Source organism: Hypanus sabinus, chromosome 11 (genome assembly GCF_030144855.1).
Source record: "Hypanus sabinus isolate sHypSab1 chromosome 11, sHypSab1.hap1, whole genome shotgun sequence".
NCBI classification, from domain to species: Eukaryota; Metazoa; Chordata; class Chondrichthyes; order Myliobatiformes; family Dasyatidae; genus Hypanus; species Hypanus sabinus.
The window spans coordinates 107,025,083-107,039,344 of NC_082716.1; the positions used below are offsets into that span (position 1 = coordinate 107,025,083).

The window sequence follows — 14,262 nt, forward strand, 5'->3', positions numbered from 1 at the left end:
CCAGAATATCATCCCGAGGAAAAAAAAAGTCCACGAGATCCTAAAAAGCATTAAGAAGATTATTCCTCATACCTCAAGAGCCACCTTCTACAGTCAAAAATCACCACCACTGGTTAGAAGGTCAAATGGGGGGGGGGGGGGGGGTCAAACAATGTAACCCATCAAGCACCTCCCATGGTCCATATCTAAGACTGCTTTAGGTATCATTAGGTATTATCAGCCAGCTCAAAGTTCAAAGTATATTTATCAAATTATGTACACATTATACATCCCTCAGATGTATAATTCACCTCCTTACAGGCAGCCACAATACAAAAAAAAATTTGAAAAAAAATCCAACAAACTCCCAATGTGCAGAGAGAGCAAAAAAATACAAATCATGCAAACAATAAAAGCAAGCAACAGCATTCAGAACAAAAGTAAATCCATAGACAGGAAGCCTAGAGGAGGCCTACAACGTCAGCTCATCACACGGTGGAGCAAACTGTCACAGAGCTGGAAGCAGCCCACAGCCTAATGGAGCAAATGTCACCAAACAGCGAACTGAACTGGCCTAGCCCTCGCATCCAGTCCCAGCACCACCTGGCCTGGCATTTAAAATGTCCAAACATCAGGTCATTCCTGTACTAGGACCTGGGTCCTGTCACATTCATATGCTCTGTGCCTGGACCCCGCTACCACTCTTTTCAAATTGGTCTGACGCTTAGATCAATCAAACCTCACCCTCAATTTAGGTGGAAGGGCTCTGGAGCTCCTCGCAATGACACCCAATCTCCAAGTTATCAATACTAAGCAACTATCGTTGACAAATCAGTTTTCTCTACCAAAAGTCAACCAGACACTACACTTAGCCAGTAAATCTTCCCCGCCACTGAAAAAAAATTTGCACTAAAATCTGTTTTTATCAGCTGCGTACTTGCCTTTGATTTCACACACTACACCGGATGAAGTACCGAGAACTCCAGATCTATGAGAAATTGCAACTTCATAAGATGCAGAGACAAAGTATTAAAAAATTCAAAGTTCAAAGGAGTACATATTTCACATCATTGTTGCTCCTTTCCGTGCTTTGTGGCACATCAAGCAGTATTTTTTGCTGTTTCTTTTGGTCTTTTTTTGAAAACAAGGCTGAGTTGCTAGCTCAATGCTCAACCCAACACAGACAGAAAGCGTGCAAGGAGCTAGTTAGATTCAAACCCGGGACCACTTGCTTCGAATTCCAGTGTAGATGCCACTACACCACTGGTCAGCACATCACTCCATACAACCCTGAGATTCAATTTCCTGTGGGCATACTCAGCAAATCTATAAGAATAGTATCAATAAAAAAGCAAGAACATTGAAGACAAACTGTACACATGCAAATATGAATAAATAGCAATAAATAACACAAACATGAAACAAGAAGACTAAGTCCTTCCAGTTAGATCAGTGGTTATGGGAACATGTCAAAAGATAACTGTAGTTATCCTCTTTTGTTCAAGAGCCTAATGGCTGAGGGGCAGTAACTGTTCTTGAACCTGCTAGTGCCTTATTTTCATTAGAGGAACAAATCAAGAATAAAACACTCCAGCAAGAATGGTCTTAATCAGTGACCTCGTGAATAATGGAAGTGCACATAAGATTAAAGTGTACGTTATGGCTATAAACAAATGCTAAAATTTATCACCAATTGTGCTGTTGACCCATCATAAAGTTCTAATAAAAAGCTGACATCACCGCAAACTCGATAACTAGTTGGAAAAAAACAATGATTACTAATGTTACTAATCATGCAACATTGTTGTTTGAATTTCCAAACATTAGCTGCAAATCTTCAACATTAATTGCACACTGATCACAAGTTGTTAGTCACCAGACTTACAAGGACACCAACTGATTTTAAAAAATTGCTCCCTCTGCACTCACACTGACCCCCAACTTCATCTTGCATCTTATCTGGTATGACAGACACAAAGATAAACGCACAAAACCTGCAAGTGGTGGTTTAAGATTTTACATTTCAGTCATAAGATGTTTCATAATGAAAAAACATTTTTGCAATGATTAAGTGCACATAGACATCTGGAATTCTTTTTAAAACTCATTCATTAATTTGTGCCTAAAGTCAAATCTTCAACAAAAGGCAAGACTAGAGTGCAAAGCCTATTAGTTATGACTAAAACTTTGACCGTCACATTTTAAACAGGAAGCAAACGACCCTAACATCTAGTAAAGCCAGCTACGATAGAAGGCTTAAGAGTTAGACTTTGTTCCCAGTTGCTACAAATGTGTTCAAGTACACTATTGGCTTTGAGGGTAAGAAAACAAGACCATTTCCCGACTTGCTTTAGACTTCCACTAAACTACAAAAAAATTTCTTAAAAGAAAAAACACATGCTTGGAAGTTTTTTGACCCCTTGCAAGTACAAAACTAACTTTCTAACCACAATACGAGAAATCCATCTTGCTGAAGTATAGATTTTTCATAAGTTTTAGAGACATCATGTAGCCAGCCTCAAGATCTCAAACTTACTTAGAGTCAAGTTTATTATCATTTGACTATATTCTGTCAAATGAGATATGGCTTTTCTCTGGACCAGGGCGTAAATAACAGTCGCACACACACCAATTTAAAGGTTAAAATCTACGGATGAATTACGCATAAATAAACAAAGTGCATAAATTAAGTATTGTCAGGCATATGTTCCTTTTTTTTAAAAAAGGTTTTTAAATTAGTGAAGAATTAAAACAAGTCAGGAAATGGCCTTGTTTTCTTACCCTCAAAGCCAGGAGAATACTTGGAACACATTTGTAGTCAAATGTAACCTGGAACAAAGCCCAACAGATTAACCAGTGACACTTCGAATGCGATGCAGCAGGGAGCTCAGAAGCCTAATGGCCCGAGGGAAGAAACTGTTTCCCATCCTGGCTGTTCTTGTTTCAATGCATCCAAGTCTCCTGCCTGATGGTAGAAAGTCAAAAAGTATGCTGGATGGGTGGGATATGCAGCACTCCTGATAAATGTCCCAAATAGATGGTAGGGAGACCCGTGATCCTCTCAGCCATCCTCACAGTCCTTTGTACAGGCTTCCAGTCCAATGCGCGGATGCTTACATACCAGATGAAGATGCAGCTTGTCAAGACATTCTTATTAGTAAAGATTAGTAAATCCTCAAAACTAATAGTGTAGAAACCTTTAAGTAACAGTGTATAAGTATTAAACTAAGACTACAGGCTCAATACGATATATTGTAGCACTAGAAAGTTTGCCCAAAAGTCTCAGTATCTAATAAAACACGCATACAGAATGCTAGAAGAACTCAGCAGATCAGTCAGCATCTACACAAAGTTGTGTGCAACCTACTGCGGAAAAAAAAAGACATTTTAAGTCTCACTATACTGGCAAGCTACCATGTCTGCCGTGGGCATTATAACTGCAGTAACAGTGAACTTCAGACCTGAAGCTCACCATTACTTGGATGACTTCTCAAATTAGTGGAATGACATGGGCAAACTAGACCAGAGTTTGTCTTTTATTTGTGGCAGCAGGTCATTGCAATACATAATAATAAACACTATCTATGTTAATTTAAATAAGTAATGCAAAAAATTATGAGGTAGAGTTCATGAATTCAATGTCCATTCAGAAATCTGATGGCTGCTCCTGAATTGTTGAGCATGTGCCTTCAGGCTCCTGTACCTCCTCCCTGATGATAACAATGAGAAGAGGGCACATCCTGGGTGATGGGGCTCCTTAATGATGGATGCCGCCTTTTTGTGGCATCACTCCTTGTAGATGCCTTGGATGTCCTGGTGTCATATCAAATCTCCTCAAACTCCTAATGAAATATAACCACTATTGTGTCTTCTCTGTAACTGCATCAACATGCAGTTTCTTCCTCTGTTCTTCCCTCTGCAACTGTATCCTTGACTACCTCACTGGGAGACCACAGTCGGTGCAGATTGGAAATAACATCTCCTCACTGTCGATCAACACTGTCACACCTCAGGGATGTGTGCTTAGCCCACTGCTCTACACCCACAACTATGTGGCTAGGCACATCTCAAATGCCATCAGTAAATTTGCTGATGATACGATTGTTGGCAAACTATCAGGCGGTGTCAAGCAGACATACAAGAGTGAGATAGATCAGCTGGTTAAGTGGTACACGAACAACTTTGCACTCAGTGCCAATAAGACCAAGGAAATGATTGTGGACTTCTGTACTAGGAAGTTGAAGGAACATACATTATTACTTATCAAGGTAACAGAAGTAGAAAGGGTGAGCAAGTTCTTGAGTGTCAACAGCTCTGAAGACCTATCCTTGGCCCAAAATATTGATGCAATTACAAAGAAGTTACAAAAGCAGCTATAGTTCATTAGAAGTTTGAGAAAACCTGGTATGTCACCAAAGACACTCTCAAATTTCTAAAGATGTACTGTGGAGAGCATTCTAACTGGTTGCATCACAATGTGGTTTTGGGGGGGTGGGGGGCACTGCACAGGATTGGAAAAAGCCTCAGTTAGCTCAGTCATGTCAACTCAGTCAGCTCCATTATGTACAATTGCCTCTGCAGCATCAAGGGCATCTTTAAAATGCGATGCCTGAAAAAGACAGTATCCACCATTAAGGACCCTCACCATCCAGGGCATACCATCTTCTCATTGCTACCATCAAATTTCTGAATGGACATTGAATCCAGGAATACTAACTCAGTACTTTTTCCTCTTTTCACCCTAATTAATTTTTATATATACTCACTGTAATTTATAATTTGTTTATTACAATGTAAGGCTGCACAAAGCAACAAATTTCATGACATATGCAAGATACATCAAATCAAATTCTGATTTGAGCTTTGATATTGCACAAATATTTTTGTACTACAGGTGAATGCATGACAATTCCAACGACGTCCTTGGGGAGGGATAAAGGGGATTGTGTAGGCCACTATTTACAAAGACAGGAAAAATCTATTCACAGACAGATTGTGTTCATATTTTCAATTGCAAGCCAGGGAGGGCCATATCAGAAAACTCTAGATTAAAGATATGCATTAAACCCTGGAATGTAGTGTAGTGTCATAAATTAAAAAGACTACATTTTTGATTTACAAAAGATAATTACAATTACTAAACCTCAAGCATAATTTTAAAAATGAATACCAAATTTAGCTAGCTCTACCTTTTAATTGACTTTCACAAACTTCTTTACATTAATCTGGACAGTCGGATGCTCTACTAAAACTCACAGTGCTACACCAGCAGTGTTAAGTTAATTCATGCTTTAAAGAAAATTTAAAACATTCACACATTTACTTCAGGAAAAAATTTTGGAACAGCAAAAGGTGGAATAGTTATGAACACAAAAGTCTGCAGATACTAGAAATCCAGAGCAACACATACACACACACACACACACACACACACACACACACCTCACACACACACAACAGGAACTCAGTAGGTCAGGCAGCATCTGTTTTGGGTGAGAATGGTCTTCAGGTCTGGAAAGGAAGGGGAAAGATGCCAGGGTGCGGGGAGGATAAACCAGACGATGATAGGTAAAGCCAGGTGAATAAAGTAAACATGTCAAAGAAGAGGAAAATGGACCAAAGGAGAAAGGGAAGGAGGAGAGTCACCTAAAGGTGACAGGCAGGTGAGGAAAAGAATAAAAAATGGTGGGGCGGGGGGGAGAGAAGAGAGAGGCTACCTGGAAGGATACAGGTGAAGCCAGGTGGGTGGGAAAGATAAAGAGCTGAAGTGAAAGCAATCTGAAAGGAGAGAAGAGTGGACGACAGAAGAAAGGAGGAGGGAACCAAGGGGGTGAAAGGTATAGAGAGGAAGAAAAATGCTAGGACAGGAGAATGGACCACAGGAGAAAGAGGAGACCCGGGGAGGTGATAGGCAGGTGAGAAGAGGTAAGAGGCCAGACTGGGAATAAAAGGGGGAAGGGAGGGATTTTTTTTAAACTAGGACACAATATTCATGTCGTCAGGTTGGAGACCTGGAATACAAGGTGTTGCTCCTCCACCCCAAGGGTGGCCTCATCTTTGGCTCAACATAGATTTGCAAGCACTTTATAAACAAATAACCCACTCTATATTGCAGTATCAAATCTACCCACTTGCAATTTGCTTTTCCATGGCTCATATTATAACATTGTTATTATGGAAATTACTAAAACAATGGACTTTTAAAAAAAGACCAGAGTGCTCAAAGATATTTGAAATTAATAAACTACATCCCCTGTATTCCAGACGGAATTTTTAAAAATCTACCCGCTTGCAATTTGCCTGCCTTGGTCCATATTATAGCTTAATGTATTATTCAAACCCCTGAAACCACAATGTACTTAAAAGTTCAGAGTGCTCAAAACAATATTTGACATTAAGTAAAATCCTCTGTACACTAGACAGTACATTGTTGTGTACAAATAACGTTGGTTTGCAATTCAACTTAAACACTAGATCACAAATCTTCAGTGCCCCAGTCTTTGCAGGAGGAGAAAGCAAAATCCGATCTACATGCGGTGTACGAGGAGAGTTACTGGAGAAATATTTCGAGCTCTGGGTTAACAGGCGTGTCACATAACTATAGTAGTTGCGTGCACGGCCTGTAACACACCTAGAAATTTATGGGAGCTGCAGGAATTTAAGGCACTCTGATTGCAAAGAGCCGATGACGTTTACAGAAGGGTGCAGGCTAAGTACAGTTCAGGAGTTTTCTCATGAAGGGGGAAAGGAGGAAAAACTTGGGGGGAAGGAGGGCAAATTCGGGGGGCAAGAAAGGAGGGCAAAACCTGGGAGGGGTGTAAGAAAGGAAGGCAAAACCTGGGTGAGATGCCCCGTCGATGTGCAGAGAAAGAGCCTTGCCCCCATCCTTGGGCCTTTATATACCCTCGCTTACCCTCCCCAGGGTTGCGTGCAACCCCCACTGCTGTCTCACCTTCCGCTGCTGCCGCTCCCAGGCCGGGTCGAGCAGCAGATCGCGGTCCCAGTCCTCCTCAGGCTGCATGTAGTCGCCATGGTTGGGCTGCTGCAACTGCGAGTTGGCTTCGTGGTAGTCCACCATGTTCCGGAGGGGAGGAGGAGGAAGGGGGGCAGTAGCTGCTCCAGGTGTCTCCGAATGTGACACGATTAATCAACAAAAAAAATCACAACCAAACCGAGATCAAAACTCTTTGTTGTCTCCCACTATGTAGTCTTTTTTAAAGTAGACGCACACGGTAGATCAGGAAAGCCCTTTTTCTCCCCCCCCCCGGCGATAGCCGTGACAAGCCGACGATCCTCCGCCACCGTCCGCCAGGCAGGCTCTGCGCTCGGCTTCTTGTGAGTGTGTATGTGGGTGCCTCTCCACTTCCGCCCGGGGCGCGCGCGCGCGCTCTCGTTCGCGCGCACGCACCGTCGCGCGCTCCCCACTCCCGCTGCGGCGGCGGCGCACACGCTCAAGCTCGCGCGCCAAAAGGCGCCAACCTGCTCGCCGTCCACTCCGGGAGCCCCTTGCTCCTCACTGTGCGCGTGCGCTGTTCCTTCTTCCACCCCTCTTCCCCCCCCCCCCCCACGACGAGCACCCCGTTCTTCACTGTGCGCCTGCTTGGTTCGTTCTCCCCTTCTCTCCTCCTTTCCCCTCTCTCCCATCTTCCTCCCCCCCCCTCCCCCGTACGTGGATGGCAGGCTCCTTAAAGTTATTATATCCAGGAGTGATAATAGGGACAAGCTCTCACTACTTATTAAGTGTTCCCAATGGTGTGCACCTCAAATAACCTCTGACAACAAAGTCCAGCTCCGGGTCTTCACGTCAGTCTTAGCAACCAACTAAGTCCATTTCTGCTGGCAGGAGAGGTGGCAAAGATGGGTGACTGACACTTCAAAACCATTCACTCTGGGCAGATGGGGCTCATCAGCTGAGGTTGGCAGTTGGTCTGAGATAAGGAAAACTCTGATCTCAAACCTACACAGCCTAATGACTATACCCACTCACGGATAAAGCTTGTGAGTGAACCCTGAGGAAAAAAATCTGGAGCTGGAGTCCCTACCTATGAAGAGTTCAATGCCAACTGGCAACTTCTGCAACACGATTGGTGCCAAACTGCATCGGCCTCTGTCGTTCCTTTGGATTCATCAGCTGCGTGAAGAGGAAGATCTTGCTATGTGGGCCACAGGTTGTTATCCATATTGCGTTGCCCTGGCTTGCGTATCTAAACTACTAGGACGCAGCATTTATAGTTGACCCTGACCAATGGAAGCTTAAGACAGGGAATAAAGTCCTGACCTATTTAACCTTATAACTCAGTCCTCAAGACCCGGTAACATGCTCATGAATTTTCAGCTGTACTCTTTCAATCTTAGTAGGATCTTTTCTGTAGGGAGATAATCCAAATATAGCCTCACCAACATATTATACAACTTCAAAATAACATACAAACCCCTATACTGAATACTCTGATTTATGAAGGCCAATACGACAAACACTCTCTTTATGGCTTTACCTACCTCTGACACAACTTTCAAGGATTATGGATCTGTAATCTCAGATCCCTTTACTCCACTGCACCCCTCAGTGCCCTATTGTTCACTGTTGTCGTACTACCCTGCTTGTTCTCTGAAATAGCAACACCTCACACAGTGAACTTAGAACATGGAAGTGTACAGCAGAGGAACAAGCCCTTTGGCCCACAACACTGTGCTGAACCAGCTAAAAAGTAAATTTTAAAAACCCTCCTACCTGCACAATATCCATACTCCTCCAACTTTCTCATATCCATGAACCTATCTAAACGTCTCTTAAAAACCTCTAATGCATTTCCCTGTACCACTATACCGAGCATCCACCACTCTCAGAGTAAAAAACTTACCCCTCTCATCCCCTTTAAACTACCCCCCCACCTTCAATGTATGCCCTCTGCATGCCACTACCATTCATGCATGCATGCCACACACACAGACCGTTCCATTCCAACAATGCATTGAGGTAATATGAATGTAAACAATTATGGAATGCAGATTAAAATATTTTAATTACAGACTAAAGTGCAGTGAAGTCAGATAATAAGATACAAGATCATAATGAGTTTGATTGGTCAAGAATTCATCTTATTGTTCAATAGTCTCATAGCAGCAGCATTGAAATTGTCATTGAGTTTGGTAGTTTGTTCCGCCAGATTCCATCTTCTGCATTCTCTTGAACCCCTTCGCAGCCCTCAATCCCAGATCTTTCAGAAATGCCTCTGCTGCTTCTTTTAAATACTCCTAATGATATAAAGTCCACAACTTTCTGGGGTAAATGCTAGGCCAACTGGAATGAAAGGCAGGGTATTGGGACCGAAGACAAGGGTTGAGCCAGTCCTGCTCCACAACATTTTGCTCCTTGTCACTGAGGCTGCGTCATGCCCCAGCTGCTCTGGTCTTAGTGTCTGTGAGCTTCACGGCAATTTGCCTCTTTGTGAGATGAACTGACACTGAGACTATGGGCCTGCTCTGGCTGCTCCGAGCTTCGAGTTTATAAGCTCAGTTTTGTTCTGAATGCTGTGGCTTGCTTTATTGTTTGCAGGATTTTTCTCTCTTATTGCACATGGAATGTGGGTCCTTTTTTAAAATTGGGTTCTTTCAGGTTTCTTGTTTCGTAACTGATTTAAAGATATTTATGATACAGCAGGGAATAGGTCCTTTCAAGGATCTGTAAAAGGAAAACAGGGAGGGGGATTCTGAAAATGACCAGAGTGAAAGGGATCCTTAATTACGTTCCAAAGGTAGCAGGAATTGTAGATGGAATCAATAGAGGGGAGGTTTGCGTAATGGATTGGGCCACGCTTACAACTCACTGTAATTTCTTGTGTTCCCGGATACAGCAGTTTCCATACCAACCTGTGATGCTACAGATAGTATGCTTTCTATGGTGCATGTGCAAAAATTGGTGTGAGTCATCGGGATGTGCTGAATTTTATACAGCACAGAATATGCCCTTCTGACCCTTCGAGTATTCTCTCGATTGTACCCTTGTCTAATTGCAGGACAATTTACAAAGACCAACTAACATACCAACTGGTAGGTCTTTGGACTGTAGGGAGAAACCGGAGCACCCTGAGGAAACTCACAAGATCATGGGGTAGCACCCACGAAGTCTTTACAGGCAGAGGCGTGAATCGAACCTGGGACACCTGTACTGTAAATCATCGTACTAACCATTACGCTACCGTGCTGCCTTATTATAGCCACTTTTCTCTTGATCTGTGGTGCTTGTAGATTAGGAAGGTTACAACTTCAATGCCTACAAAATGCAAATAAGGGCAAAAAGTAATATGGAGAGTGGGGAACACCTAGAGTTAAAGATAGGCAGTTGAATTGTATTTAACCTAATTTATTGGGCAATTGGATTGAGTTTAATTGAAAGTTAAAAAATATCCATAAATGGGTGTCAAAAAGACGAGATGGGGAGGAGAAAAGGTAATAGAGGAAATGCTTGCCTTTCACAATGACCTGACAAAGGGGAACTAAGATCAAAAGATGGTCAAGAAAGATCAGAGATTGGGGGAAGTCCAACTTCCTCAATAGATACAGCTCAGAACAGACTCGTCTGGCCCAATGAGCCGCACTGCTCAGCGAACAGTGAGATGCAGTCTTACTGAGATGCAGTGTAGAATGGGCCCTTCCAGTCCTTCGAGTCATGCCACCCAGCAATCCTCTGATTTCATCCTAGCTTATTCACAGGAGAATTTACAATGACCAATTAACCAGCCAAACGGCACATCTTTGGAATGTGGGAGGAAAGTGAAGCACCCAGAGGAAACCCACGTGGTCAAAGGGAGAACGTACAAACTCCTTGCAGGTAGCGGTGTGAATTAAACTTGGATCTCTGCTGCAATAAAGCATTGCGCTAATCACTACGCTACCATGTTGCTTTTCCCTCTTCTGAGGTAATAGAAGCATTTCTTAGATGTACAGTAATATACACATACGTGGACCAGGGTAAATGTTTGGTCATATTTCCGACATGGCAACAGTTGACACACTGAGTCAAAGAAAAGTACAGCACAGATACAGGCACTTTGGCCTAACTAGTCCGTGCCAAATCATTTAAACTGCCTACTACCATTGAGTTGCACCAGAACCATAGCCCTCCATACCCATACCATCCATGTACTTATCCAAACTTCTCCTTAATGTTGAAATTGAACCTGTATCCATCACTTGCGCTGGCAACTTATTCCACATCTGCTGAGTGAAGAGTTTGCTCTCATGTTCACCTTAAACTTTTTCACCTTTCACCCTTAGCTAATTACCTCTGGTTGCAATCCCATCCAACCTCAGTGGAGAAAGCCTACTTGAATATACCCTATCTTTTCCCCTCATGTTATTGTTAAGTGCCATCAAATCATCGGCGACTTATGGCGACCTTATGGATAGATGCCTTAAGTGAGTTCTGATCCTGACAAAGGTGGCTCATTGTTGATAATGTTGCATTCATAGCCGTCCTTATTGTGCCCATCCAGCTGATTGGTGGCCTTCTTCTCTTCCATTGTCCTTCCACCTTGCCGAGCATGATATCCTTTCCCAGGGAGCTGTTTCTTCCCATGATGTGCTCAAAGTATGATAGGCAGAGACTTGTCATTTGAGCCTCCAGAGAGAGACTTGAATTAATTTCATTGTGGACTGATTTGTTTCTTCTGTGAGAGGTCCACGAGATACGAATATTTTTTTCTCCAGCACCACAGTTCGAAGGCTTTGATATACTTCCTATCCTTTTCTTTACTGTCCAACATTTGCATCTATATAATTCATAAGTCGAATCTTTGCTTGTAGAGACAGATTCCTGTTCCTGAGGATCTTCTCTAAATCCTTCATGGATCCTCTGCCAAAGGCGATTCTTTGTTGGATTTCTTGACTGTTTACCACTTCAGTGTTAATCATTGATCCAAGTAAATTGAAACAGATAATCACTTCAGTTTCCTCTCCATTGAAATTGAAGTTGGTTGTACTGCCAGTAGTCATAATCTTCTTCAGGTTAAGGTGCATTCGAACTTAGAAATAGGAGCAGGAGTAGGCCGTCGGACCTACATGGCTGATCTGGCCATGGACTCAACTCCACCTACCTGCCTAACCCTTAATTCCCCTACTCTGCAAAAATCTATCCAAACTTGTCTTGTATATATTTATTGAGGTAGTTACCGCTGCTTCTTTGGGCAAAGAATTCCACAGATTCACCACTTTCTGGGAAAAGCAATTCCTCCTCACCTCCGTCCTAAATCTACTTTCCTGAATCTTGATGCTATGTCCCTTAGTTCTAGTTTCACCTACCAGTGGAAACAACTTTCCTGCCTCTATCTTATCCCTTTCCTAATTTTGTATGTTTCTATAAGATCTCCTCTCATCCTTCTGAATTCCAGCAAGTACAGTCCCAGGTGACCAATCTCTCCTCATAGCATAACCACCCCCCCATCCCCAATCTCTGGAATCAACCTGGTGAACCTCCTCTGCAACACCTCCAAAGCCAGTATATCCTTCTTCAAGTAAGGAGACCAAAACTGCATGCAGTACTCTTGGTGTGGCTTCACCAGTACCCTGTACAGTTGCAGCATAACCTCTCTGCTCTTAAATTCAATCCTTCTAGCAAAGAAGACCAACATTCCATTTGCCTGCTTGATAGCCTACTGCACCTTCAGACCAACTTTTTGTGATTCAACCCCATCTAGCATCTAAAGGCTATGTTCCTTGATGTTGGTTAGCAGTATTTTCAGGTCTTTTTCATTTTCAGCCAGTATTGTACCATCAGCATAATTTTACTTCTACCAAATCTCTTCTCAATCTTCTACGTTCTAAGGAATAAAGTCATAACCTATTTGATATTTCCTTATATCTCAGGTCCTTAAGACCCAGCATCATCCTTGTAAATTTTCTCCATACTCTTTCAATCTGAAGTATTTTACTTGGATGTTTTTTTTAGATCTGATTGTATGACAACACAACAGACTTAAACAGCTGACTCACATACTCAGAAAATGGGAAACTATTGTTTGATAGTTATTTACCATCCTCAATGATCAGTCACTTCTCAGGAGATCTGTTAAGAGTGATATTACGTAATGTCAAGCTTTATTTTTCTTCATTATTATCATTATATGTCATGTGACATGGGCGATCATGGTCTCATGACTATGATTGTTCTTGGCAATTTTTTCCACAGAAGTGGTTTTTCATTGCCGCCTTCTGGGCAGTGTCTTTTCAACGTGCACAAAATACTAGACAGACTCAGCAGGTCATGCAGCGTCAATGGAAATGAATGAACAGTCGATGTTTCAGGCTGAGACCCTTCTTCAAGACTAGAAAGGAAGGGGGAAGACATTTTGTATGTGTTGCTGTGGATTTCTAGCATCTACTGACTTTCTCATATCTATAAAACAGAGAAACCCAGGCATTATTAATAATCTTCAGAGATGGTCTGCCTGGCATCAGTGGTTGCATAACCAGGGCTTGTGATATGCACCAGCTACTCATATGACCATCCACCACCTGCTCCTATGGCTTCACTGACCCTGATCAAGGGGGCGGGGCTAAGCTGGTGCAAAATCTTGCCCCAGTGTGACCTACAGACTAGTGGAGTGGAGGAAGGCCTTGCACATCCTTTAGTGGATCTATCTCCACCATGCAACCCAGATCTTTCTTAGTCTTTGGATTATTTGATATTTTTCCTTCCTTTTTTAATTTTGCTGAAGCCTGTACTCTTAAGACAGTTCCTAAGAATAGAGGAGAAGGAGGAGTCAATGGGTTGATTTTTAATTTTCTTGTGATGGAGAGGACTATGTCAGATATTCAGAGCTATTGATAGAACGAGGAAAAAGGAAAAGTGTTTTCTGCATGACGAGGGCTTGTTCAGGTCAATGTGGCAGGTCAGACTGAAGATGTGTAAAGGCACTGAAAAAGGTAACAGACCAGAATCAGGTTTAATATCACCAGAATATATTGTGAAATATGTTGTCTTTGTGGCAGCAGTACATTGTAACACATAATATTAAAGAAAAATGTGAATTACGGTAACTATATATATTAAATAGTTAAATTAAATAGGTAGTGCAAAGATAAAAAAAATTTAAAAACCACATGAAAATCATGAAATATGTGAATGAGGCTTTTACTTCCAGAGTCTGCTTTTACTTTCTTCTTAGCTGCTTTCCTTTTGGTTTATATCGCCAACATCACTCAACGACTCTTTATAAATTGAGTTGCTTGGATCGAAGCCCAATGCATGGAACTCTTAATGTACTCTATATATCACCGAGACAG

The 14,262-nt window shown here is 42.2% G+C and overlaps 1 protein-coding gene across 4 annotated transcripts in view; it reads right to left on the reverse strand.

Annotated features, from left to right (window-relative positions):
- The window catches only part of LOC132402251 (alpha-actinin-1-like), a 158,677-nt gene extending 151,325 nt beyond the window's left edge, over window positions 1-7,352 (reverse strand). For 2 of the 4 annotated variants that reach the window (XM_059985038.1, XM_059985037.1), the window contains exon 1: window positions 6,932-7,352. In XM_059985038.1, coding sequence (XP_059841021.1) covers window positions 6,932-7,057 — 126 coding nt within the window. In that variant the 5' untranslated portion in view covers window positions 7,058-7,352. The remainder of the gene's footprint in view (window positions 1-6,931) is intronic. The other 2 variants (XM_059985035.1, XM_059985036.1) reach the window with 1 other exon arrangement.
- Window positions 7,353-14,262: the final 6,910 nt, after the last annotated feature.